This window comes from Chlorella variabilis, assembly GCF_000147415.1.
Source record: "Chlorella variabilis unplaced genomic scaffold CHLNCscaffold_13, whole genome shotgun sequence".
Classification (NCBI taxonomy): domain Eukaryota; kingdom Viridiplantae; phylum Chlorophyta; class Trebouxiophyceae; order Chlorellales; family Chlorellaceae; genus Chlorella; species Chlorella variabilis.
The window spans coordinates 169,285-194,432 of record NW_005435075.1 but is presented as its reverse complement, the minus strand read 5'-3'; the positions used below and the strand labels follow the sequence as shown (position 1 = coordinate 194,432).

The following is a 25,148-nucleotide window of genomic DNA, read 5'->3' as shown; positions in this document are numbered from 1 at the left end:
CCGCCACCTCCCCTGCACCACCGCTCCCCGCGCACGCGAGCGCCACCACACACCCCTCCCCAGCCCCACCCGCCACCTCCTCCACCACCGCCGCAAGCACAGCCTGGCAGCCCGCCTGGGCAGCCCCATCGCACCGGCAGAAGTGGCAGCCTTCGCCAGCCAGGCCAAGCCGCGCAAGGCGGTTGCCGGTGAGCTGCCGCCTGGTTCCTCAAGGCCGCAGCGGAGCAGCTGGCCCCCGTGCTGGCCGCCGTCTACACAGCATGGCGGCGGGTGGGGCAGCTGGCCACCCCCGACGCGCTCAGCATCATCGCACCCATCCTCAAGCCCGCCGGCGACCCCACCAGCTGCAGCAGCCTGCGCGGCATTGCCATCGGCACCATGGCTGCCAAGCTGTACGCCGCCATCCTGGAGCATCGCATCTCAGACTGGGCAGAGGCCAGCAACTTCAGGGCGGCAGGGCAGTTTGGCTTCAGGCGCCAGCGCGGCACAGCGCAGGCAGCACTCGTGCTGCGCGCACTCTAGGACCAACACCGCCTCAGAGGCCAGCAGCTGTGGGGCTGCTTCATTGACTTCAAGCAGGCATACGACCGCGTGCCCAGGGACCAGCTCTGGCAGAAGCTGGCGGCACGCGGTGTGGACACAGCCTGGCTGGCGGCAGCGCAGGCGCTGTACACCAACGTCCCCATGTCGGTGCGCACCTCGGCCGGGCTGTCGCCCTGCTTCCAGGCCGTGACAGGCCATCCAGGCCCCCACCCATGAACGCACCTGCCTCTTGTGTGCTTCTCCCGCCATTGAAGACGAGACCCATATGGTTTTCCACTGCCCCATTTACGACCATCTGCGCTTTGAGTACGCAGATCTCTTCCCCCCTGATTTGCCCACGTCCATCCCATGCTTTTTGTCCCAAGACCAGAATAGAGTTGCTTCATTTATCAATGACTGCCATGTTTTACGCCGCCGCAATGCGTGTATGAGCCTCGCTGGCTCCGAATCTGTAAGTCAAGTCAAGTTAAGTCAAGACAGCCTGAAGCAGGGCTGCCCCCTCAGCCCCACCTCTTTGGCCTCTACATCGACGACCTGGAGGAGGAGCTGATGGCGGCGGCGCGGCGTGGCGAGCAGCTCGACCTCCCCAGCTTCCTCGGCAGCGGCGGCGCCGCGGTGCGACGACATGGTCCTGCTGGCCACCTCAGCGGCCGGGCTGCAGCGGCAGCTCAACCTGCTCCAGCAGTACTGCCGGCAGTGGGGCCTCACTGTTTACATCGACAAGACCAAGCTCATGCTGCTCAGCGGGCGGCGGACCCAGCACGCGGCGCAGCAGACAGCAGAGGCAGCAGGCCTCACCTTCGCCGGCCAGCAGCTGGCAGCAGCTGGCAGCAGTCAAGTATCTCGGCATCGCCTTTCACTCCAGCACCTGCCTGGCAGGGGCAGCAGCGCCAGCCCGGGCACAGCTGGCGCGCCTGGCTATGCACAACTGCCGGACCCGCTGCGCAGAGGTGGGCATCGAGGCGGTGCCCGTCCAGCTGCGGCTTTTCGGCACCATGGTGGTCTCGGTGCTGTCCCATGGTGCTGAGGTGTGGGGTGTGCAGCTGGCGGCCAAAGCGGGCGTGCTGCCAACGTGGCAGTGCCGGCAGCGCGGCCGAGAAGCTGCAGCTCAGCTACCTACGCCACCTGCTGGGGGTACGGCAGAGCACCCCCAATGCGGTCCTCCTTGCGGAGACTGGCGAGCGCCCGCTGTGGCAGCGCTGGCTGCGGCGGGCAGCCGAACTCTGGAACAAGACGCTGGAAGAGCGGCCCGGCAGCCTGTTGCAGCAAGCGCTGTTGTCCAGCGTGCAGCTCGCAGATGGCGCCCACCCCCTGGCGCAGCAGTCCTGGGCTGCCCAGCTGGCGGCCGGTCTCGCAGCGGTCGGCATGCAGCTGGACCTGCAGCAGCCAGCGCCTGTTGACCTCGGCGAGCTGGGGGAAGCTGCGCAGCGCCGCCAGCTGGCGCAGCTCTAGGAGGCGCTGGCGAAGGGCGGCGCCAGCCGGCTGGAGCACTATGTGCATTGAAGATGCCCCTCACATGCTGCTCACCTGCCCCCTTTACGCCCCGCTGCGCCTCAGCTTTCCTGACCTGTTTGCTGAGCCCCATCCTTCCCACCGCTTCCTCCGCCAGAAACCGTGCCGCCTCGCCGCCTTTGCTGCCGCCTGTCACCAGCGCTGGCAGACCGCCACCGCTGCGCTGCCTGTCCCACCCTGAACCCCCACTCTCATGTCCACCCCCTTTGCTCTTACCGCACCATACCTGCTCCACGACATGCAGTACTGTCTGCCCGCTCACACACTGAACGCTCGGTGACCTGTCAGTTGGCCTGTCCTGCCTGTTGTTCTACTGCTTCATCCCTCCTTGCTCTACCAACAAAGCCTGTGCTGCAAGCTTGTTCTTGCTGAAACCAGACTGTGAGCCCACACAAGCAAGCAACACACGGGGTGCTCGCCCGGTCAACAGCGGCGGTCGCAGGCGGCGGCAGCGGGCAGCCATGTGGACCCCTCCGCGGTGCTGCTGCCGCTGCTGCCGCCGCCTGCAACAGCCAGCAGCAGCAGCACTGGCAGTAGCGGGCCCGGGCGCCGGAGGACTCCAGCGCAATTCGGAGGAACTGGCGTAGGCTGTGATCGCCGGACTGTCAGAACTGCCTACAGTCGTTTTATGGAGGGTTGTGGGACGCTGAGAGTGCGCAGGGAGCGCGGGAGCGAAGCTCTTTGAAAGACCGGCCCCGGCACACGTGTGGGCAGCAGAGCGTGCGGCGCGGCGCTCTTCTTCCTCCTACCCTTCACGCCAGACGGTGGGTGGCGGGCCTGGATGTGGCGCCCACCCATTGCCTCATGTACATATTACTACATCAACACAGTGTAGGTTGGGGCTCACCACCTACCACACCCCATGCAGACCATGAACACATACTCCACCACACAATCTCCTCCATCTACCTCGTGGGGTGAGGCAGGATCTGCCGTGTCAGCAGGCTGGGGCAGGCCTGGCGGTGCATGTGTATGCACTTCTCCCTGCTTGCACGGCTCCGGCCCCAACGCCGATCCCTCATTCACTTTTGGCCACTGCATCCCCTGTATCGAATCGCTCTCCTCCGTTCCCCGCCACGCAGCTGCCTGCTGCACCACCACGGCGCCATCGGCTGCATCATGATGTTCTTCCTGGCGACGGTTACCTCCCCTGTCTTCAGCGTCTTCACCATTGCAAAGGAGTTGCGCCACCACAGCAAGGCAGCCCTCCAGGTCTTCACGTTCACCTCCCCGCTCTTTACAGGTGGGTGCCTTTGTCCAATCTGCCTGCCCTTGCCCCGTCCCGCCCACCTTTCCCTCTCTTCTCCAAGCGCCATTACCACTGTCACTGACCCACCACCCTCTTATTCTGTTTCACCACCCCTGCAGTCGCCTTCATCAGCGTACGCTCCGTGATGGCACCCCCAGTGGTTGCCTGGTTTGTCTTTACACTCTGGTTCAGGTGCGCACATCAGGATGGCACGCACAGGGGCGCGCGCCTCCTGCTTGCATTTTTGTTGTGGGGATTGGCAGGCTTGTCATCACACTCTGGCCCAGTGCCTGCCCGGCCTCGCAACACACACATTCACTCGCTCTCACACATCTTATCACCAAACACACACACCATTCACGATTAACCATGCCACGCAGTGGCTTACACACGCACACCAACATACCGTCTCTGCTTGCCTGCCTGTCTGCCTGCCTTCAGGAGCTCGCTCATCCCCGGCCCCTGGCGCTTCGTCATGGGAAGCTGTGTGTTGCTGGGCATGGTGGTATCTCAGGTGGGTTGTGCACAAGTCCCAGCACACATCCTGGTCTGCATCAATCGGGCCCGGCTGTGCCATCACTACACACACACACATATACACATACATCGCTGCCACCGCCTGCTGCAGATTTGGTCTCACCGCCTGCAGCGCAGCTACGCCAAGCGGCGGCGCCACGCTTCACGGCTGGCTGGCGGCGGCGTTGCGGCCGGGGAGGTGAAGAAGGCGGACTGTGTGTAGACCGTCTGTCTGGCCGTGACCTTTTGTTACAATGAGTTTTGTCAATAGTGAGTGCGTTTGTTTATTGCCTTGATTCAACAGCGGCTTTGCAGCAGGAGCGGTAGGGGGGGGGGGGGGGGGGGGGGGGCTGGCAGGAAGGCCAGGAAGGCATGTGCATGGGAATGAATGTAAACAGGGCCAATTGAGCACTGAGAAGCGTCCTGAAGAATGAAAGGAAAACACGGAGGTAGGGCGTCGGAGCAATCATAGATGGGTGTGTCGCACGGCGCCGGTTCATGCTTTGCCGGTTCACGCCCGCTACAGAAGGTCCCGGGCAGCGTGGGCCCCGTTGACAACGTACCACGCGAAGCAGCTCTGCATGTAGAGGCCCCAGAGCCAGGTGCACGACGCCTCTGGCGGGTGGGGGCAAAAGGTAAAGGTGGGGAAGAGCCTCCACAGGCTTAACTTCCCGGTTTTAACGTCTAGCTTTAGACCATTATTTGATCTGCCCGACGCGCCAAGTGCAGTACCCCCCACTAGTAGTGAATGGGTCCCGGGGAGGCCTGTGCCGAAGCCTTGGCGATTCTATTAGGCGTTCCCGAAGGAATTGGCTTGGATTGGCGCTGAGCCGGTCAGCTATGCCGCGTTTGTCCTCACAAAGTTTCGACATGGGAGGAATCGAACCTGTGCCCTCTCTGAGGGTTTAGACACTAGCTCCAGCGCCTTCAAAGAAGGCCTTTCTTAGCCGCGGCCCAGGCACTGGGTCAGCGGGTCGTCGCTGGGCTGCGCCACCATCAGCGTAGCAGGCGGCATCAGCAGGCTGCTGCAGGCAGCAACGGGGGCAGGGCGGCAGGCGGGGGGTTGAGGCGTGCAGGCCGCGGATGGGCCGATGGTAGCGTATGGGTGCAGGCAGCGGCGGGCCAGCCCCGTGCCAGCAGCAGGCGGCACATATGCTCACTGGGCGGTGCCAACAAGCGCATGCAGCGTGTTGAGCGGCTCCCGCGACCCCGGGGCCGCCATCACCCGGTGGCACACGCTCTCGCCCACCAGCAGCTGCAGAGGAGGGGGCAGGGCGGGTGGAGCGCGGCATGGCGGCGGGCTTGTTGCGGGCGTGCCTGGCTGCTCTGGCCGGCATGGCTGCCAGCAGCCCCAGAGCAGGCTGCTGCGTTGGGCCTTGCGGGGTGCTGCTGCGCTCACCGGCACGAAGGCTGTGAGGGGCAGGGCCAGGAGGCTCCAGCGCCGAGGCCAGCCATGGTACAGGCAGCAGAAGGTGCACCACATGCCGTGGCCGCACACCACCATCAGCGCGGCCAGCACCAGCGGGCTGCCGTGGTGGTGCAGGAAGAAGTTCACGCCGCCCTTGGCCGCTGCAGCGCGGGCGTGGGCCGGTGGCGAGGCGTGGAGGGCACGGCATAAAGTGTAGCGGTGAGGCCGAGGATGGTAAGGAATGGTAAGGATGGCCCGCTGGCAGCATTCCAGCCTGTGCGGCAAGCTTGTCCTGCCGCAGCCATTCTGTGAGCCTCTGGATGCAGCAATGCTGAGATGCAGGTGTGTCGGCAGTGGAGGCCTAGGCGCACCCATGTTTCGGATGGTCAGGCTGGTGCAGAGCAGGGCCAGGGTGGAGATGAGCTCCCGGTGTGCGCTGTACACCTGCCGCCGCCACCGGATCAGCGCTGCCAGCCCTGCCATGAGCAGCACCTGGGGCACGCTCTGCAGCGCCACGCCTGCGGCCAGAGCAACGCGGGGGCACGCGGGCCGTGGGATGTTGACAGCAGCTGGTGTTGCATTAGTCAGGTGCGTTGGACGGGCGGCAGCGCGGCAGCCGGCGCAGGCGTGGCGGCCGGCTTACCCCCGAGGCCCTCCAGCAGCCACATCTTCAGCATTACAGCTGGCATCAGCACGTTGGAGGCCAACAGAAAGAATCAGCATGTGCGCCATGCTCGTTGTGGTGCCTGCATGGCGGCGGCGGCGGCGGCGGCGGCGGCGGCGGCGGTCACAAGTATCTTCGCCACGAACAGCCAGCGAGACCGGCGGCTCCCTCCCTGGGGCCTCCCTGCCTGCGTAGACAGCGACCAGTGCACGCACGTGGGTGGCGAGGACAAGCCCTTCGGCCGGACGGGCACGCTGGCGCACCTGCGGAGCGGATCCGCCGACCACGCCTCCCACGCCATGCGCTTGTAGAGGAGGGAGGTTAGGCTGAGGCCGACTACCGGAGCGGAATTAGGGCAAGAGGTGCGGCTCGGCTCCTTGAGCCCATTTGATCATTTGAGCGGCAGCTAGGCTCTGCAGCACGCTTTCAGGCATTCAGAGTGGTTGCTTGTGACGCGAGGATGACATGAGTGGCCACATGGGCGCCGGCGCCCTGACTCACACCGCCGTTGCCGATACCTTCGGCGAGCAGGCCGGTGAACGTGCTCGGCCTGATGCGCCTGAAGCATCAAACAACTAATTAGGAGGTGCAAGCGCCATCCAGGCAGCGACGGCCGGCAGCCGCTGGGAAGTCGCGCTGGCGGTGGTTCAGGAACCCTCTCCCCTAGCAGCTCTGAGCTCCTCCTGTTTCTCTCCCAGAATGCCGCCTGCGAGCCTGAGCGACGCCCTGCTCCCCGGCCAGCACCAGGGCAGCGAGCCGCGGGACGGCGGCCCCCGCGGTCGCGGCCGCGGGCTGGCCGGGGCCGCCGGCCAGCAGGCCGGGCAGTCGGCCCGGGTGCTGGCCAACCTGGTCAACTCGGGCATCGGCGCCAGCACTGTGGCTATGCCGCTGGCGGTGCTGAAGCTGGGTGTGGGGGTGGCTCTGGCGGCGATGGCCGTCCAGGCCCTGCTCGGAATCCTGGCCAACCACATTCTGTCCAGGTGGGCAGGCGAGCGGGCAGCCGGCGGGCAGCCGGCCAGCGCGGCCATGCTGCCCTGCCAGCGGCGCAAAGCGCCTGCCCTGCCGCGCACGCTCTCCCCTCCCTCGCTTGCCGCTGCCTCACAGCTGCGGTGCACAGCCTCTCCCCTCCCCCTCCTGCTGCTCTGCAGAGGGAGAGCGACCGGTGCGGCGCCGACTCCTACCACGACCTCATGCACAGCCGCTTTGGGAAGTGGGGCGGGCGCGCGGTGGCGGCGGCCCAGGCGAGTTGCATTGCAGGATGGTGCCGCCGCCTGGGACGACCGGACTACATTCATTGATGATAGCCAACCACGTACCCGGCACTCGCTGCTCCCTTTCCCTCTGCCCCTGGGGCGCGCCGCTGCCGCGGGGTCCCTTCCCCCCTGCCCCACCGCCTCTCGCTGCCGCTCTCCCTTCCCTTCCTCCAGGCCCTCAACTCCCTGGGCAAGACTGTGGTGTGGCTCATCATCCTGGCAGACCTGGTGGTGGGATGCTCGGGGGACGGCACCGGCCTGCTGCCCGAGCTGCTCCGCGCCGCGGGATACCCCGGCATGGCTGACAGCGGCGCCTGGTACCTGCGCCGCTGGCCCTGGATCCTGCTGCTGGCCGTGCTGGCGCCCCCGCCTCCGCAGGCAAGCCGTGGCGGCGCTGGGGCAGCAAAACCTTGGAGGCCGGCTTGCCACGTGCACCCTGCCTGCCAGGCTGTCTGGCAGCCAAGCATGTGCCCCTGGCGTGCTCGGACGGATGGGCTGTGCTTGTGCTCTGTCCAAGCTGAGCCCCACGCACCAACCTGATGTGGATGCTGATGCTGATGCTGACCCCTCTGCTGAGCTGCTGCTGGCTGCCGCTGCTGCGCCCCTCCCACTCCCTCGTGCAGTGCGCAGCCTGGACAAGCTCTCTGGCATGAGCCTGGTGGGAAACGCGGCCGTGGGGCTGATGACTGCGTCCGCCGTGGCGCTGGCAGGTGGGTCGCCTGGTGGCTGCCGTTTGGAAGCAGCCTGCCGTCTCCTCTTGACAGCGCGGGGGCAGTCCCGCTGCGCAGCAGCGGAGCCACAGCAGTGACGGGCTGGAGGCTGAGCTTGCCATGTGTGCAAGCAGGCGATAACTACCGCCGACATCCCGTTGACATCCCATCTGCCCCCACTTGCAGTGGTGGCTGCACGCCAGGGCAAGGCGCACCCCATCCACTGGCTACCCTCCCCGGGTGAGGCCTGCCTGCGCAGCGCAGCTGACAGCGCCTGCCCCCGCGCCCGGCCGGCTGCCCAGCCTCCATCCCAGCCTCGCATCTGCTGCAGCAGCTGCTGCTGCTGCTGCTGCTGCTGACTATGCTGCTGCTGCGCCTCCCGATGGTCACGAGTGTGCACCGCTGCGTGGGCCAGCATCTGCCTAGTCGCTGCTGCCCTGCCGCACGCAACGCTGCCAGCCGCCTGCGCCACAGCCCGCTGGGCCTGGGCCTGCCCACCCGCCGCTGTGCCTGCCGCCGCCCGCCACCCGCCCGCAGAGGACGCTGGCGCGGAGTCCAAGGCGGGGCTGGCCCTCGAGGTGGCCAGCGTGTTTCCGGTGCTCATGGGCGCCGCCTTCACGCAGAACAACATCAACTCTGTGGTGAGCCTGGGCAGCACATGCGGGAGGGCAGGCCCTAGGGCGGCATGCGGCGAGCCGGCGCGGTCCTGCAGAACAGCTGCGGGCCGCCACCAACGGAGCGCCGCACTCGCTGGTGTGCCCAGCCTGCCTGCCCCTCCTGTGCCGCCGTGGCGCGCCCGCCGGCCTTTCCCAGGGCTGCCCCGCGCCTGCCGCCCAACGCCGCTGGCGCCTCCCTGTACCGCCCTGTACCGCAGATGAGCGAGCTGAGGCCGTACCGGCAGGGGCTGCTGGATGCCGCCCAAATCGCCGCCCGCCTGCTCACCATCTCGGTTTTCCTGGCAATCGGCATCAGCAACTACCTCGCTTTTGGGAGCCAGCTGCAGGTGGTGTCCCCTTGAGACAAGGCCAAAGCCAGCCTGGGCCAGTCCGCTGCAAAACGGCCGGCGGCTGGGGATGCAAAAACGGCGCCGCCAGCGCAGGGAGACGGGCAGGCGCCTCCACCTCCCGGCGCGGTTCCGACGATGCGCCGGCCCGCCTCCTCGCGCTCCCCACCACGACGTGCACGCCCCCCTCTTCTCTCCAATGTATCCCCTACTCCCGCTGCCTCCCCCTGCGCCTTGCAGCCCGATGTGCTGCTCAATTATGGCACCGAGGGGCTGGGCCGGCTGCTGGCCCGCCGCGCCGCGCTGGCGCTGTCGGCCGCCGTCAAGCTGGCCTTCCTAGTCAACGGCCTCCTCAGCCTCCCCATGTGCCTCTATCCCTACCAGGTGGGATTCGATGGTTTGATGGGTGAAGTGCTTGTGTGTGCGTGTGGGGTGGTGGTGGTGGTGGTGGTGGTGGTGTGTGTATAGGGGGGGGCTGGCTGATGTGGGTGGCTGATGTGGCTGTGTGTCAGGGCAGGCAGGTGAGGGCCGCGACACTCCGCGGGCCGATATGTGTTGGGCGCAAGGCAGCAGGCAGCAACAGCAGGCCTGCCCCTGCCGCCCCTCTCCTGTCTTGCAGCGCAACCTCAGCGAGCTCCATGGCGATGGCCCTGGTCGCCCCTCTCACTTGTCAGCGCTCCCGCCCATATGAAACACTCGCATTGACCAATATCGCTTTTGGGGAAGGCCAGCGCCGCGCGGCGGAAGCCTCTGGGCGGGCAGGAGCGGCAACCGCCGGCGCCCAGCCGGGAAGCCTCTCTTGCCCGCCCTTGTGCGAATGTTAGACTGTGGGACGCTTTGGTACGCTACCAACAGTTAATTTAAGGCCTGCAGCCGCTAAGAATGGGTTGCCCGACGCTTTCACGGTTATGCGCCACGGGCGCCGCTCAGACGCGAGTTCGGCGCGCCGCGGCGGCAGCATTGGAGCCCTTTCTCAGAGCAGGAGGCAGCCTGCACTGCCTCGGAACACAACGGCCGGTGTGGGTGACCGTATGGTCAGGTTTGCAGTGGTCAATATTGGGTGGGGTGGCACCGTGCTTGCGCGCGCGCCCCCGCGCTGCTACCCATTGCTCCTGGCGCACGCCATGGAGCAACGGGGAGCGGCTGGCCTCAAAGCCCACTGCGCTGGCAGCAGGCATCGTCTGCAGGAAAGCAGGCGCAGCTGCGGCCGCCAGACACAGCCCCAGCACCCAATTTTTGGAAAGCCGCCGCTGGCGCAGGCGCACCGCTCGCGGCACCCAGCTGGGACCCCTGTCCAAGCTTGTCAGCTTGTGTCTGCCGGGCCAGAGGTCCCTGTCAACTTTATGAACGTGCGGGGAAAACAAATTGCACCACACTGCTTGCTCATAAGCACATTCCATCCTCCCTGCGCACGCTTGCTGGCAGGCGGCGGCAGCGCCTCCCGCCCCATGCCGCCAGCAGCAACTGCAGCGCTCGATGCTGCGCGCGCCAAAACAGCCACTATGCGACATGTAGAAGCCGCTGAGTGGGCAGCAGCACAGCGAATTGGTGGACAGCTGATATTGGTGGACAGCTCGGCAAAAAGCAACCACCATTTTGAGCCCTCCCGGCGACCCGGTGCGGACGCCCCGGACGTGATTGTTTGGTCGCGACCAAACAACCGGTCACGTCATCATCATCATCTTACACTGCTGCGCCGCGGGCGGACGCCTTTGTTTACAGTAGCAGCAACAGAGTTTGTCCGCGTGACAGAGCTCTCCCAAGCAAATGCAGCTCCTGTGGCATTTCGGTGCCGTTGTGGCGGCTGCAGTGGTGGTCGTATGGCTCTATGGCCTGAACATAGGGCACAGATGGCGCACCCGCCACCTTCCTGGCCCCCGCCCCGCGTGGCTCGTAGGTGCGTCTGTGCCGCCACCCGGCTCTGCCGCCATGTTGGTTTGCAGGCAGCAGCCAGCCAAGGCAGATCCTGGTGCCCCCTTTTTGTTTGGTTCGTTTCAAACCAAAAATGGTGTTTGGGCACAGAGCAGCCTTGTGGTGCGCGTGCCCATCTCCAACCCACCGCCCGCCTCGGTGCCGCCGCCACTTCCGCCTGCAGGCAATGTGATGCAGATGGGCCCACAAGGCAAGATACACGAGGCGCTGCAGAAGTGGGCGGCCAAGTACGGCCCCGTGTTCAAGTACTTCCTGGGCAGGAGGCCCTGCATCGTGATCACTGGTGAGGCGCCCCGGGCCGCCCGCTGCAGGCTGCTCCCGAGGCCAGGCGCCAGCGCAGCTAGCTACACAGGGGCTGTGCTCCCCCGGCGCACCACCCCTGCTGGCGCCGGACCCGCCGCTCGCTCTGCAGACCCGGACCTGGTGCGGCAGATCTGCGTCAAGCGCTTCATTGACTACCACGACCGCAGCGTGGTGAGCCCGCCGCGGAGCACCGGCGGGATCCCGACGGCCTGGCTGGCGTCGCATGCAGCGGGCCGACGTGCAGACCGCTCTGTGGGGCGACAAAGTCGCGACCCGTGCAGCGGGCCGGCAAGCGGGCTGCACAGGTAAATAAACAATTGCGCTCAGAGTCAACTCGTCTGCCGTGTGCCTTCACCCCGCAGCCTACGCTGGAGAATGGCGCCGCCTGCGACAACCACTTCCAAAACAGCGGCATCCTGTTTTCCAGGTGGGCGCAGCGGTGGCTGCTGCTGCCCGCTCCCGGGCTCCTGCTGCAGCGCAGCTTCCATGCCTGCATGTGCCCACGGTACCCGCCCTTGCTGCGACTCCTGGCCCGCAGGGGAAAGTATTGGCTGGGCATCCGCACCGCATGCGAGCCTCTGTTCCACAGCGCAGCGCTCGCCAGCTACGCGCCGATGATGAACCAGGCGATTGACGAGCTGGTGGGCAAGATGCAGGCGGCAGCGGTCAGCGGAGAAGGTGGGCGAGGCGTAGCCTGCTGTTGGTGGGGCCGCGCCGCCAGCTGTTCAGGGCTGGCATGTTCCCCTGCAGCTTCCACCACGCCTCCTCTGCCTCCCACATGCCAAGCAGGCATCTGCGTCAGCGAGCTCCTAAAAGCCATGAGCATGGATGTGATCGGCACCACAGCTTTTGGGTGAGCTCTGCTCCCTGCTGCCGGCTGCACTCGTCGCCAGGCTGCACACTCTTGTCAGCCTAAGTGTCGGGATGGCACTGTCGAGCCTGGATCCTGCCCCGCGCCATCCTGCATGCAGGGTCGAGTTTGGGGCGCAGAAGGAGGGCAGCGGCAGCACGCTGGTCAAGGCGGCAGAGGCGATGTTCACTCCCATGGCGGGCCTGCCGTTTTGGGCCGCCATCCTGTCGTTTGCAGTGCCAGACCTGAGGTGCGTTGCCCATCTGTACTGCCTGCCCGCCTGCATGCTGAGCGTACTGCACGTTGCCACTACGGTACAGGTAAAACTTGTACCGTATCGGACCAAAGGCTGTGTGCCCCCATACTGCCTGCAGGCGTGTGTGGTACCGCCTGGCCCTGCTGCTGAACCCAAAAACGATTAACCAGATAGTTGCAGGTGGGGAGCAGGGCTGCCTGCCACCATGTTTGCGCTGGCCTTAGGGGTTGTTTGGCTGCCAAATGGACACAGACATGCCTCCCTGCTCCTCTGCTCTTGTGCTCCACCTGCAGACCGCCGTTACCTGTGGGGGGCATCACAAGCCTTGCTGGACAGCGCCCGCGAGCAGGCAACCGCAGCAGGGGCGCCGGCAGGAGGGCAGGGCCCGGGTGTGGCCGATGGGCTGCGGAGCAGCGGGGAGGAGGGAGCCAAGGTGGCGGTGGAGTCTGCCGCTTTCCAGCAGGCCTACAAGACATATGTGGCCCAGGTGCCGCCTGAGACCAGCGTCGTCAGCAGACTCAAGTGAGGCTGAGGCAGCCAAGGCAGTCCTGGCGGGCCATCCTGCTTGCCGTGCCTTGCCTGCTTGCACGGGTACACAGTGGCACGCCCTCCACACGAGCCCTGCTTGCCTCGCAGGGATGCGGTGAACAAGCAGACGGGGAAGCAGCTCTCTGATCTGGACATCTGCGCTCAGGTGAGCAGCCAGCCGGCAGGCAGCCTGTCAAGGCGTAGCAGAAGCTCAAGTGCCCCGACCAGCCCTTGTCCTGCTAGATTTCCTTCTAGTCAACTGCGCCGCTGCCAGGTGGTCCTCATGCTAAACGAGTTCTTGTTTGCTTGGGCTTCCTGGTCATTACAGCTCTTCACCTTCCTGCTGGCTGGCTACGAAACCACCAGCCTGGCGCTGTCGTACGCGCTGTACCTGCTGGCGCAGCACCCCGAGCACCAGCGGCGCATCCAGGAGGCAAGCGGCGGACGGGGCCCTGCTGTCCCCTATCTTCATGGGCCCTATTGCCTAGCTTACACAGCAGGAGGAGGAGGAGACAGTGTGCTGCCTGGACTGCCTGGACTAGAGTCGTACCGCAGCCCTGCCACGCCCTGTGCAGGAGGTGGATGCCTTGGGGCAGCGTGAGCTGGTTTATGAGGACCTGGCAAAGCTGCCGTACACAGGTCTGCCGTGCCGCCAGCGCCCGCCACTCCCGCCGTATGTTTTGCCACAGCAGCCCTCCGCACCAGGGCATGTTCCTTGCTGCTGCGACACCTACACTCCTGCAATTTTGGTTGCAAATCCTGGTGCTCCTTTTGCTGCAGAGGCAGCGTTCCAGGAGTCTATGCGCCTCTACCCGCCAGTCTCTTCCCTGATTGTCCTGGTGAGCTGGCGCGTGGGCAGGGACTTCAGCCCTGCACGTTGCTGATGCTGGGCTGGCTGGCACGGCAGCCTGCATGAGTGGCACCTCCTCACCTGCTTCCTGTCACGCTGTGGCTTGTCCCAGTTGCGAGAGGCGGGGCATGGAGGCGTAGACCTGGACCTCACTGGCGGCAGCCGCAGGAGCCTGGCCACGCCAGCAGCGGGGCCCACCAGCGTGTTCATTCCAGGCGAGCTGCTGCCGCTGGGGTGCATTGGGTCACGGTACGGCGCCGCCTGCGTGCAGTTGATGTGTGAGTGAGTGCTGCCGCTCCGGCGGGCGGGGGGCGCTATCCTCAGCAGCTGGTTGGGTGCTTTCCACCCTGCCCCCTGCAGACAACTGCCGTGTCATGTTCAACATCTGGACGCTGCACAGGGATCCTCGTTATTGGGAAGCTCCGGAGGAATTCAGGTATGTGTGCGCAGGCACCGGCAGCCTGCGGCTGGTCCAGGTGCTGGATACGCCGCCCGACTTTAACCGACTCCTACCACCTGCCTCACGCTGCCTCCAGGCCCGCACGCTTCCTGCCAGACGAGGCGGCCAGCCACCACCCTGGAGCGTACTTCCCCTTTGGCCTGGGGCCCCGCAGATGCGTGGGCTGGCGGTGGGTTGCAGCATCCGCTCATGCAGTCTTCCCTGCTCTGCTGCCCGCTGCCACGCGGTGCCCGCCCGGCTTCCTGCCTCTCTGTGGTGACACTGCACCGCCGCTCTGCACCCTACCATCTCGGTGACAGCTCCCTGCCCCTGCTCTTCTGCGCCTCGCTCGCCGCGCAGGTTTGCGCTGGAGGAGGGCGTGCTGTGCCTGGCCCGCATCTTCCAGCGCTTTGAGCTGCGCCTCGACGCCGAGCGCCACACCGGGCCGCTCGACCTGCGCAGCAGTGAGTGTGAAAGCTGCCCGGGCTTCCGATCGGCCACAGGAGGACGAGGAGCCGTTGCTCGCCTGCACTGCTAGCCATGACGCACCGCCCGAGACTGAAGTTGGCTGCTGTGGCTTGGGTGCAGGCGTGACGCTGGCGCCGCCCAAAGGCATCTGGCTGAAGGTACACGGCCGGGAAGTGTAGCATGTGATCCATCACCAGCCAGGCACAGCGGCCAAGCATCCTCCAGCAAGCCATAGAGTCGCGCACGACCCCTGTTCAGCGTCCCCTCGCTTTGTGTACCTTCACCCGCCGTGTCCCTGCACCGCTGTGGCGCCGCATGGCGCGCCGCTGCATGGCGCGCCGCCGCCGCCGCCACGTTGCCACGTTGCCGCTGTCGGCCATCGCCTCGCGCTACCTGAGTGTATTAATGCAACCGTCGTTGACAGTAGCATCGGTCAAGTGATTTGTTGTACCTTTCTGTGCTGTGTGAGCCGTCCAAGAAAGTGTTCAATGGAGGACAGCGATGTCTAAAGGTCTCCACGCTCACATCGATCCAATCTGTTCGTCATGGCAGTGGGCAGAGCCCCTCGAACCATCATGCGGCACGCCCTGGCCTTCTGGCTGCCACCAGGCTGCCACTCGCAGCCCTGCTCACGGGAATGCTCCTCGGAGCGGGCCTCAAGGATCGGTGAGCCTCCCAGAGCTGTCTGGCAGAAAGTCTGTGCTGCAAGCTTGTTCTTGCTGAAACCAGACTGTAAGCCCACACAAGCAAGAAGCAGGGGCGCTGGGCAACGTCACTGACGTGCTGCCGGCCTTGCAGGCTTGGCGGGATGCCGGCGGCGGCAGTGACGGGGCGGCGGCACCTGCGGCCGACACTGCGGCCTTGGATGGGCGCCTCGGATGAAGCAGGTCGGCTTGGACTTGCTCTGTGGCCAGGCTCGGAGAGTACCTCTCCTATTTAGTCAATTGCACCAGCCAACCTCCCTTGAGAGAGTGTCCCCCCGCCCGCGACTGCAGGCGACGCAGCAGCAGCCCCTGGCGTGAACCCCGCGCCCAGCCTTGCCGCATTCGAGCGGTTACAGGTAGGCCGGCGGGCCTGGCAGGGGGAGCAGGCCACGTGAGCCAACGCCTCCCATCCACTCATCTACATACGACACCACCCGCCACACCCCCCCACCACACCCCCTCTGTGAACCGCAGGCCACCCCGGCGCTCGTGAGCCAGGAGGCAGCTTCCTTTGCCGCCGAGTTCCAAGCGGTGCCCTGGCTGCTGCCGCCGCGCATGCCTGCGCTGCCCTGGGCAGGGGTGCACGGCTTTGATGAGCTCATGGCGATGCAGTCGCGGCCCGCGGGCGGCCACCCGCGCAGCGTCGCGCTGCTGCTCTTCAACAAGGCCTTTGCGGTCATGGCTCAGAACAGCAGTGAGTGCGGCGCCCTGCCAGGCGCGGCTGGCCGGGGACTGCGCCTGCGCTTGCCGTGTCTTCAAGCTGTGTGCTGTGGCAGCATGCCTCATGCGTGCCTCTCAGATTGGAGGGCCGGTTTTGGCGGGCCGGCTGCCTGCTCATCATGAAGCTGCCGGCTCACATGCCCGCTCGCCTCCAAGGCGCCTTGCCAACACTGCCATCGACCCTGCAGTCTACTCCCTCATCAAATTCGGCAACGTGAGCAACCATGTGGTGCTGACGTGGACGGCCGATGACCTGGCGGCCTGCGCCGACCTCAACCTGCCCTGTGCTGACGTGTCGCACCTGCTGGCAGAGCCGCTGGTGGCGATGGCTGGTGCGGGAGAGGGAGCAGGTGGGGGCCGCTGGTGTTGCCAAGCTGCGCGTCTGGTCTCGCTGCAAGCGGCGACAATGGGAAAAGGCGGGCCCAGCACAGCCTTGGCGAGCCCCGCATGCTGGCCCTGGGCTGCACATGCAGGCACCGCGGCAGGGTGGGGCAAGCATGACTGGCTGGCCATCGTGTGGCTCAAGCCTGCGGTGGTGCTGCATGTGCTGCGGCAGGGATATGTCGTGATGCTGGCAGGTGCGTTTCACGCCAGCAGCACCAGCAGGGCTGAGGCTAGCTGCCAAGGCCGTGTGCCTGCCAGCCAGCGGCTGCCGCCGCCCTGAGCCCGTGCGTGATGCCAGCTGAGCCCGTGCGTGCCTGCCCGCGCTTTGTCTCTCTTCCAGACGTGGACATAGCCTACACCGTCAAGCCGGTGTGGGACACTTACCTGGCTTTCATGGATCAGGCAGGGGCGGATGGCGCTTTCCAGCACGAGGACCCCCGGTGGGGCTGCCTGGCCGGCTGCCTGGCTGGCTGCATCACAGCCGTGTGCAGCCATGTGCCATCATGCCAGCCTGCGTGCCCAGCGCCAGGAAGCATGCCATGACCACGCTGCCCCATGCCCACTCGCCTCCCGCTGCCTGCCTCGCCCCCCTCGCCTCCTGCAGTCAACACCGGCCAGTTTGTGATGCTCCCCACCCCCGCCTCGCTGGCCTTTGCCGAGCGCTGGAACTCCCTGGCAGCTTCCATGATCCCTCAGGGGCCGGCCACGCAGCCGGCCCTGCGCCAGATGCACCACCACCACTTCGAGGCGTGCACCTCGCTGTGCCAGTGCTTCTGGGCCCACCGCAACGTAGGGCGCCAGCCTGCCTGCCTGTCTGTCCGCCTGCCTGCCTCCTCGCCAGTGCCTGCTTGCCTGCACGGCTGCACGCCTGCATGCCATGCTGTACTTAAAGCCCAGCTGACACATGGTCCCTTGTGTCTCCGCCCCACGCAGCTGACCTCCCTGGGGCTGAGGAACGACACACCCATCTTCCGCACTTACTACCCAGGCTACTTTGCCTACACCCAGGTCGGTGCTCGTGCCGCTGCTCAGCAGCCTGCCGCCTGGCTGCTTGCCGTCCCACCCGCTGCCCGCCTGCCTGCCTTTTTTTTGCAATTTCACGCACTCTATTCCACAGCAAACACCATATATATTTGCTCGGGCATATATGCCCGAGCAACACCTTGAGCAGACACACAGCTGGACAGGATGCCCAATCCACGCCCCTCGCGCCGCCCTCCTCTTCGTGCAGTCGACGTGCGACATAGGCAACCCGGCCTGGGTGGCGGCGCTGGACCCCTGCGACTGGCAGCTCCTCTTCCTGCACCCCATCTGCGCCACAGACACAGCGCAGAAGGAGGCCGTGCTGCGCACGGCGGGCTTCTGGTTCGTGGACAGCGAGCAGGGTGAGCAGGCAGGCACCCCCTGCCCTGGTGCAGCCTTCAGCGGCAGCCCCTTTCCCTGCTGCATCCCCCTGGGGACGCCAGTGGTGGGGCCTGGGTGCAATGCCGTGCGCCCGTTTGTCCCACCACACGCCCAGCCTTGGTCATGCTTTTCTCCCACTGCACGTCCCAACTGCCGCCGCGCGCCGCCAGGGTGCGAGCCCAGCAAGGGAGCTGCCAGCGGGGGGCCCGCTTGCCCCCCGCTGCAGTGGGGGCTGCCCCAGACGGAGGTGCCGCACTATGCCTGCCCGCTGGCCGGCAGCCTGGCGCTGGTGCATGGCGGCTAGCCGCCTTCGGCAGCTGCGCTCAAAGCGGGCGCCAGCAGCGCCGAGGCCTCCAAGCTGCTGATGATCCGTTCAATGCCACCAAGCCCGGCCTGTGGTACTAGCTGGTGGTGGCACCCTTGGTCTCCCGACATTATGCAACACTGCCACCCCCTAAACACCAACAAAATCGTACCCTGACACTGGCAGCACCGCTGCCCTGCATCCTGTGAGAGCTCCATTTGTGGAGCGGGGCGTTACATGGGCCAAAACTGAGAGCTGGCTTGATTGGCCAACGGGAGGTGAACACTCAACAACAGGAGGCAAGGAGTGTGGGCGAGCTGCTGCAAGCCGGCGGAATGGCTTCTGGGCACCGCCGGTGCAGCAGGCTCAGCAAGGTGGCTGGCAACAGGCCATGGCAGGTGGCTGCCATAGCTTCGAGGTATCAATTTGGGGTACCGGATGAAAGTGGGGGAGGAAAACAGATGCATCTGGAACGAGAGGTGGTCAAGGGGATTATGCGGACTAGGGCTACACTAGACGTTGCATAGCTCAGCAGGATAGCAACACACATGGTGCGGTGCGGCAGAGGCAAGGGTGGGAGGCGGAAAACAATGAAATGGGCCGATTGGATGGGAGCGTGATGGCGAGAGGCCGACTGGAATGATGATGAGCTTCCAGCATTCGTCGTTTGTGTGTGAGCAGAAGGCAGAGGGCCCGGATCTAAGCAGCTCTACATGCCATTGGCCCCAAGCGGGGAGCGTGGGGCGTGCGGGCTGCAGTCGGCGGCAGCCGCCGCCATGGAGAAGGGCCAGGCCTCAATCGGGTGATCGGCGGCAAAGGGGTTGGCCGCAGGCACGCACACACCACAGCCCCAGCAATTGCTCATCCTCCACCATCTCCCGGCACCACAACGCGCTCAGCAGCGTGCAACGCTGGCTGCCGATGGGCACCACAAGCACCTCCTGCAGCCGGCCCACATACAGCTTGCTGGCAGCTGCCTGTTGGCGGCGGGCAACGTGAAGGTGGCCGCAACGTAGCTGTTGGTGTTGGCGTTGCGCAGGTCCACGCGCTGCACTTGCAACATCAGGTTTCGGACCTGCACGAGCGGGCAGGGAGGCCATACAGCAGGGATGTTGGCATGGCACACATCTGCTGAGGTGCCTGACAGCTGGCAGCAGCTTGGGATGGGAATGAAGAAGGGAGTGGGCATAATACCCCAGCAGCCCGCACCTGGATGTGCCTTCAGCCGAAACTGAGCTAGCCGTGCAACCCAGTGGCAACCCGGCATACGACTAACCCGCCGGCGCTGCTCATCGCCGCAACAAATACACAAGCGGCAGTCTGCAATGTTCAACCTCACGACAATGGCATGCATTCCTTTGCTTCACGCTGCACATGCCAACCCATGGCTAAGCGTTGCCAAGCACTGACCTGCACCCGCGCTGCCGCCGCCGCCGTCGGCGATGCCCGCCGCTGCCATGTGAGGCCGTCCAACTTGCGCCCGCTGCATCGCGCCCTACCAGCATTTCATGCCCCGCTGCAGCATTTGCAAGCCCCACCGCAGCAGGAGGAGAAGCCTCTCAGTGTGGCCTTCATCCCATCTCGCCGCAGCATCGCCAGCGGCCTCCCATATTGTCCAAAACACTTCAGGAAGCAGGTGCGATTGGCCCGAGTGGGTGCGGGACGCGCCCTTGGGGAGGACGAAGAAGATGTGACCAAACACGGGTGACTCAGGGGGAGAAACGGTGGCAGCGACTTTCCAGAGGAAGCCTGCCGCCACTCCCTCCCCACAGGAGGCTGTCAGGCTGGATCTGGAGGGTTCTGAGCTGTCGGCGGCGTCTGTGCATACAGTGATCGTCGTGATGTGCGAATCTGCAGGTTGTAAGAGAGGGCACTGCGCACAAGGCGGCGAACCGCCGTCGCCGCCTGGCCGGGCGCAACGCCGCACCGCTCGAGAGCAGCGCGCGCTGTGGAAGTGACCAGGCCCGAGTGGGACACGGCGACAGGGAAGCAGGTGACCTGCCATCCCTGTTGAACCAGGTAATGCATCCAAGAGCTGTGTTGCTCCAGCTTGTCAGCAACTGCCGCCGAAAGGCGGGTGTCGGCGGCATGCGTGACCTCCACGCAGCCGAGCACACGCTCCTCAGGGGTGAGCTGGCTGAGAGAGATGGTGTGGGCGCGGTTGGGCTCCATAGCAGGGAGGAATATAATGTCCGGGGTGGTATGGCCCTGGTGATGAGGATTGAGGGATTTAATTAAGCTTTCTTGCATGGAAAAGCGCACGTGTCATGCAAGAAAGCTGGCGTGGACCAACAACTAAGCCGTCTTGCATGCCCCGTCTTGCATGCCCCCGTCTAGGTTCCGCCACCCCTACCTGCCTACCACGCGGGCAAGACAGGTAGGGGGCCCGCGTGACATGCGGGGGGTGCGCCAAGTGGGGGGTGCACTTTTGGCAATTGCTCTCGGAACGCCTCCAGCCCGCTTCCAATCGACCCCAAATCAATCAGGGGACGTCTAGCGATAGCCAGTCGCGGGCGGCGGGGAGGGCGCCGGGGTGGCGCTTTGGCCGCTGTTTGTATCCGCGAGGCTTTAAAAGGCCATGGATGAGCTACTGGACAGCTCTGAAGCAGGTGGGCGGCCCTCATGCTGTGGTTCACTGAATGGAGATGATCACCCTGCGATATATCTGACTGACCTGCATGTCCGCCCTGGAAAGCGGCATTTTGGGGGCGCCCGCATGGGCTCATTTCTGCACCGATTCTGGCGCTGTAAAGCGCAATGCGCTCAGGGGAATTTATTTAATCGTTTTAGAATCTCAGGCGGCGGGCCGGGGCGCGGGCCTTGGACGCCATCAGCGGCGACTGCGGGAGCGAGTTAGGGCCCGCCCAGGTCAGCCATGCATCAGAATCAGCTGCCGAATGTCGCGGAACGGCGCGGGCAGCGCTCACGCAAGGCGGCCTGCAAGTGGAGCCCGCAGCAGGTGGCGGCGGCGCCCAGGCAGCGGCGGCGCAGCCTGGTGGCCGGCCCCGCGAGCGCTGTGGGTGCTGTCGTGGCCGGGGCAGCCACCAAGATGCGAGCGGTCGGCCGCAAGATTGCAGCAAGCGCAGGGCGCCAGGGCGCCGTGGCGCAGGCCGGGGAGCAGCCGCGCCGCGGCGGCAAGCGCGACCCCGCAACGCACCCGCAGCTGGGCGCCAGCGTGCAGCCGTCGCCGGCTGCCAAGGTGCCCTGCAGGCTGGCCCTGACCCCGCTGCTGCAGCCAGGCGGTCCCGAGGCGGGCTTGCAGGAGCAGGCAGAGGCGCGGCCTGCGGCGCGGCGGCACCAGCGGCAGCAGGTAGCACCCACCTCCCCGCCACCGCCAGATCCCGCTGGCGAGAGCGGGGACGAGGCAGAGGAGGAGGAGCAGGCGGGCAGCAGCGTCTGCAGCAGCAGCAGCGACAGCGGTGCCTTCAGCAGCGGGGCCGACAGCGGCAGCGATCCAGAGTCAGATTCGGAAGAGGAGTCGGGCGAGGAGGAAGGGCAGGCGGTCAGCAGCGGGGATGAGGAGTACCGCCCATACTTTGATCGCCTGCCTGGCCCTGGCCGTGGCCGTGGACGCGGCGGCCGAGGCGGTGCGCAGCAGCAGCAGCAGGAGCAGCAGCAGCAGCAGGAGCAGCAGGCGGAGCTGCAGGAACGGCCCGAGCAGCGCGCCGCGGCTGGCGGGCGGGGCCGAGGCCGCGGCGGTGGCAGAGCGGGGCGTGGCCGAGGGCCGGGCCGCGGCAGCGCTGTTGCTGCCGCAGGCGCTGCTGCTCAGGCAGGGGGCAGCGAGGATGCAGAGGCTGAGGGCAGCAGGGGCGGGGGCAAGGCCGGCTGGACCAATGCGCTGCACAGCCGCCTCACCCAATTTGGCCTGTCGCTCAATGCTGAGTTCCCCGCCACCGTCCCTGCGCTGATAGTGCTCATGCAGCAGCGTGACCCTGGCCTGCACCAGCAGCTGCGTGCAGCCAAGCTGCTGTACAGCAACGGCAAGCGGCTGGAGACGTGGCATGTCGGCATGCCGCGGCATGCTGCAGCTGCATGCCGGCTTTGCGGCTGCAGATCGATTCAGGCAGGCTGCTGTGCGGGCGGAGCGGCTGGATATCCTCAGCACTGCCGTCGATTGGCACAGGCGGAGTACAGCTTGGTGGATGTGTGGGATGCAGACCCATTCATCCCCATCGTCACGGGCTTGGAGGCGGCAGAGGCGCAGGTGGAGCTCAGTCGGTGATGGCGCCATGCACCCAGCAACGTCGCCGGCAGCACTCCCGCCTCCCCCGTGGTTGGCGAGGCAGCGGCGCAGCACCAGCAGGAGCTGGAAGGCCGCGCCTTGTGCATGTGGCTGCAGCACCTTAAGGAGGCAGAGCTGCAGCCACCCGGTCGCGCCGCGGCGGGCGGGGCTGGCGGCGACGGGCAGGCGGTGTCGGGAGCCGCGGCCTTGTGACCAGCCGTTCACCTCAGCACACAGCTTGCATTGCCTGAATGCTAGTGCTCACATGATTGGCTGTGACAGCTGAGACAGAGAGCACAACAGCTCAACAAAAAATCAGTCGGGTGGGGAGAAGAGAGCATGAAAACAGAAACATTCGCCGCCTGCTGCCGGCATCGACTCCTGCCACCGCCCACTACCTCCTGAGCCTGGCCTTGAAGGTGGCAAGCCACGCTGCCACCCGCCCAGCCCGCCCCCTGGCGCCGCTCCTTGTGCTGCTCCGCCCGCTGCTGTGCCTCCTCGGTGCCCATGGGACGGCGGCCAGTCGGGGGCATCCCCTACAGCCACAGCGGCAGCAAGGGCGCGGGACGGTGAGTTGGAAGTGGGGGAGGCAGGTGGGGATCAGAGGCCGGGGCGCTGCATAGCTACGCGGCGGCCATGGCTGCCACGCCGCCACGCGCCCCACCTTCATCGCGTGCCCAGTCGTTGGTGGCCTCTTCCAGCTCAGCCCGCAGCTTCTCCTCCGCTGCAGCGTGTCACACAGCACATGGGCCACGCACAGGGTGGGGTAGCGGCGGAGTTCGGTCGGATGCATGCATATGGCGGGGCAGTGGGAGGGGGCAGGGGGCAGCGGGCTGGGCTGGCGACCACCCCAGTGCCAGCGCCCGAGCACGGCATGCCAGCACCGGCAGCACAGCCTCATATTCCCGTTTCTGCGCTGCAGTGCGCCGCTGCCGCCAGGGCGCTCAGCTGCAGCCCGCGGCGGCGGCTCGGGAGGCCGCGGCGCCTCCTCGGCTGGCTGTCCGCCCCCGGGTGTCTGCGCCAGCCCGAGCAGCGCCTCAGCAGCAGCCTGCGCAGCCTCGGCCTGCTGCTCCCGCACCGCAGTCTCGTCTGCTCCATCTTCTGCTGCCATGCCCATGGAGGCGGAGCTGGCAAGCCGCGCCCCGGATGGGCCGCTGAGCTCGATGGCCTCCTCCTCCCCTCCTCAGCGAGCTGCGCCCGCTCAGCGGCCTCCTCCAGCCCATCCGCTGTGCCCTCCGAGTCCATGTCTGCATCGCTGGCGCGCGAGGGCGGCCCAGGGGGCGCGTCCAGCGGGTGCGCAGCAGCCAGCTCCGCCGCAGAGGGCAGCGGCGCCTCGGCCACCGCTGCCGCCGCCGCGTACGCGGCGTGGGCTGCCAGCTCCGCCGCGTGGGCCTGTCCCCGCTCTGGCTGTGCGCGGCTGCCCCACCAGGGCCTCTGCTGCCGCCCCTGCCTGCTGCCCCCTCCCCATCCATCTGCGGGCAGCGGCCATGAGGGTCTTGGCCCGCTTGGGCGCCATGCCGCCGCTGGCGCCGCAGGCGGGATCCCGCCAGCGGTGTCGGGGGCGGCCTGCATCACGCACATGGGCAGTGGGAGTGTTGGAGAGGTAGCAAGGAGGTCCAGGGGCCGCGCACCGGCACGGGAGAGGTGGCGCCGGCGGGATCGGCACACTGGCGGGCCATGGATTCCCTCGTGCCTGCCCCGCCGCGGCCGCTGACCCCGTGGACTTCCAACACCCGCCCTGCCCCACACCCCTACGGATGGGATTCGCGAATGCTGCCCGTTCAGCGCACCTCGGTGCGCGCGCCGGCTATAGACGGCCGCCCTCGCGCCTCCCGCTACCTTCCAGCCGCCTCAAGTTTGTTGCAAATACCCCCCGCAGGTCTGTACGGAGCGGTTTGGTCAAAGCGGCCCAGGGGGCGCCGGGCCGGGGTGCCGCATGTGCGATGGCCTGGCCCGGCCCCTGACCGACTCCCGGCTGGGCAGGGCCTATCCCAGCTTGATTAATGCGCATCAAAGTGTTCCTGGCCGGGCGTGATCACCGATTGGCGCTGTCCCTGGGATGTAATTGCGTGCTCATGTCGGGCCCGTTGCAGGTCGTGCAGGCAGGTCAGTCAGAATATAGATGTAAGAGCAGGCAGCGGGTCTAGTCGAAGTCTAGTAGCAGCCGGAGCCCGGCTGCGGCCAGTCAAGTCAAGTCAGTTACAAAGAAGAGAGAAAGGCCCCGGAATGACCCGCATTCCGGTTATATAGTCGCACAAAGGTAGTGCTGTAGTGCTGCCAGCCAGGCATGGCTGGTGACTAGTCGATCGATCAAGGCATGATAAGCGCAATCAATCATGCAGTTGTGAGTAGAATCAGGTAGGCCTCCCGGTAAGGATGTGCCCCATGATGGGCATGATGGCCCCCCACCTGGAGGGTCATTGGGGACATCATCCTCAATCATGCATCATTCTCCCTCCCGTTTGTTCTGTTGGCATCCCAGCAACCGTAATATGCTTTCTAGGACATGAGCCAGCACTTTAGGATGAAGGTGGTTAGCAAGACCACGGCCCCCAGGCCTCTAGACGGGCCACAGCCAAAAAGACCCCGTGCAAGTAGACCAGGACAACAAGCTCCCTTCAATGTGCCAGGGCAGGCCAGGCGGCGGGGTGAGAGGGATGACAACGAGGATGAGCGAGCACCCAGCGGCTTCTTAGGCTGGGGCGACCGGCAAGGACGCAAACGTGATCACTGGGAGGCTCGGCTCGGACCGGACGTGGATGCCTTCTTGGCCTCTCTGCCGGGCCGGGCGGCGCAGCAGCGGCAGGAGCGCCAGCAGCAGCTCCAGCAGCGGCAAGCCCAGCTGGCCAGCATGGAGCCGCTTCCTTGCCACTTAGCAGCAGAAAATGGCAGCTGCTGTGAGTTGCACAAGACGGGCAGCCAGGCA

General features: G+C 66.0%; 3 protein-coding genes across 3 annotated transcripts; 2 read left to right on the top strand and 1 right to left on the bottom strand.

Annotated features, from left to right (window-relative positions):
- Positions 1 to 6,591: 6,591 nt before the first annotated feature.
- Positions 6,592 to 14,663, top strand: CHLNCDRAFT_135113 (hypothetical protein; the record flags this gene model as incomplete). Its single annotated transcript, XM_005846650.1, has 26 exons — positions 6,592 to 6,872; positions 7,043 to 7,118; positions 7,320 to 7,530; positions 7,769 to 7,855; positions 8,042 to 8,095; positions 8,393 to 8,496; positions 8,730 to 8,858; positions 9,099 to 9,242; positions 9,478 to 9,511; positions 10,954 to 11,073; positions 11,203 to 11,264; positions 11,456 to 11,520; positions 11,632 to 11,771; positions 11,883 to 11,946; positions 12,065 to 12,193; positions 12,318 to 12,379; positions 12,493 to 12,721; positions 12,836 to 12,893; positions 13,056 to 13,184; positions 13,303 to 13,366; positions 13,508 to 13,566; positions 13,690 to 13,855; positions 13,938 to 14,013; positions 14,114 to 14,206; positions 14,377 to 14,480; positions 14,605 to 14,663. 26 exons carry the CDS (start codon positions 6,592 to 6,594, stop codon positions 14,661 to 14,663), a joined length of 2,799 nt encoding a protein of 932 aa, XP_005846712.1.
- A 4,046-nt stretch (positions 14,664 to 18,709) lies between these two features.
- Positions 18,710 to 19,293, bottom strand: CHLNCDRAFT_135111 (hypothetical protein; the record flags this gene model as incomplete). The annotated part of the gene is made up of 3 exons (XM_005846510.1): positions 18,710 to 18,752; positions 18,957 to 19,075; positions 19,270 to 19,293. The coding sequence occupies 3 exons, from the start codon at positions 19,291 to 19,293 to the stop codon at positions 18,710 to 18,712; spliced, it is 186 nt and encodes a 61-aa protein (XP_005846572.1).
- A 1,756-nt stretch (positions 19,294 to 21,049) lies between these two features.
- On the top strand, positions 21,050 to 22,515 carry CHLNCDRAFT_58130 (expressed protein; the record flags this gene model as incomplete). The annotated part of the gene is made up of 1 exon (XM_005846649.1): positions 21,050 to 22,515. One exon carries the CDS (start codon positions 21,050 to 21,052, stop codon positions 22,220 to 22,222), a length of 1,173 nt encoding a protein of 390 aa, XP_005846711.1. The 3' UTR covers positions 22,223 to 22,515.
- Between the last annotated feature and the right edge of the window lie 2,633 nt (positions 22,516 to 25,148).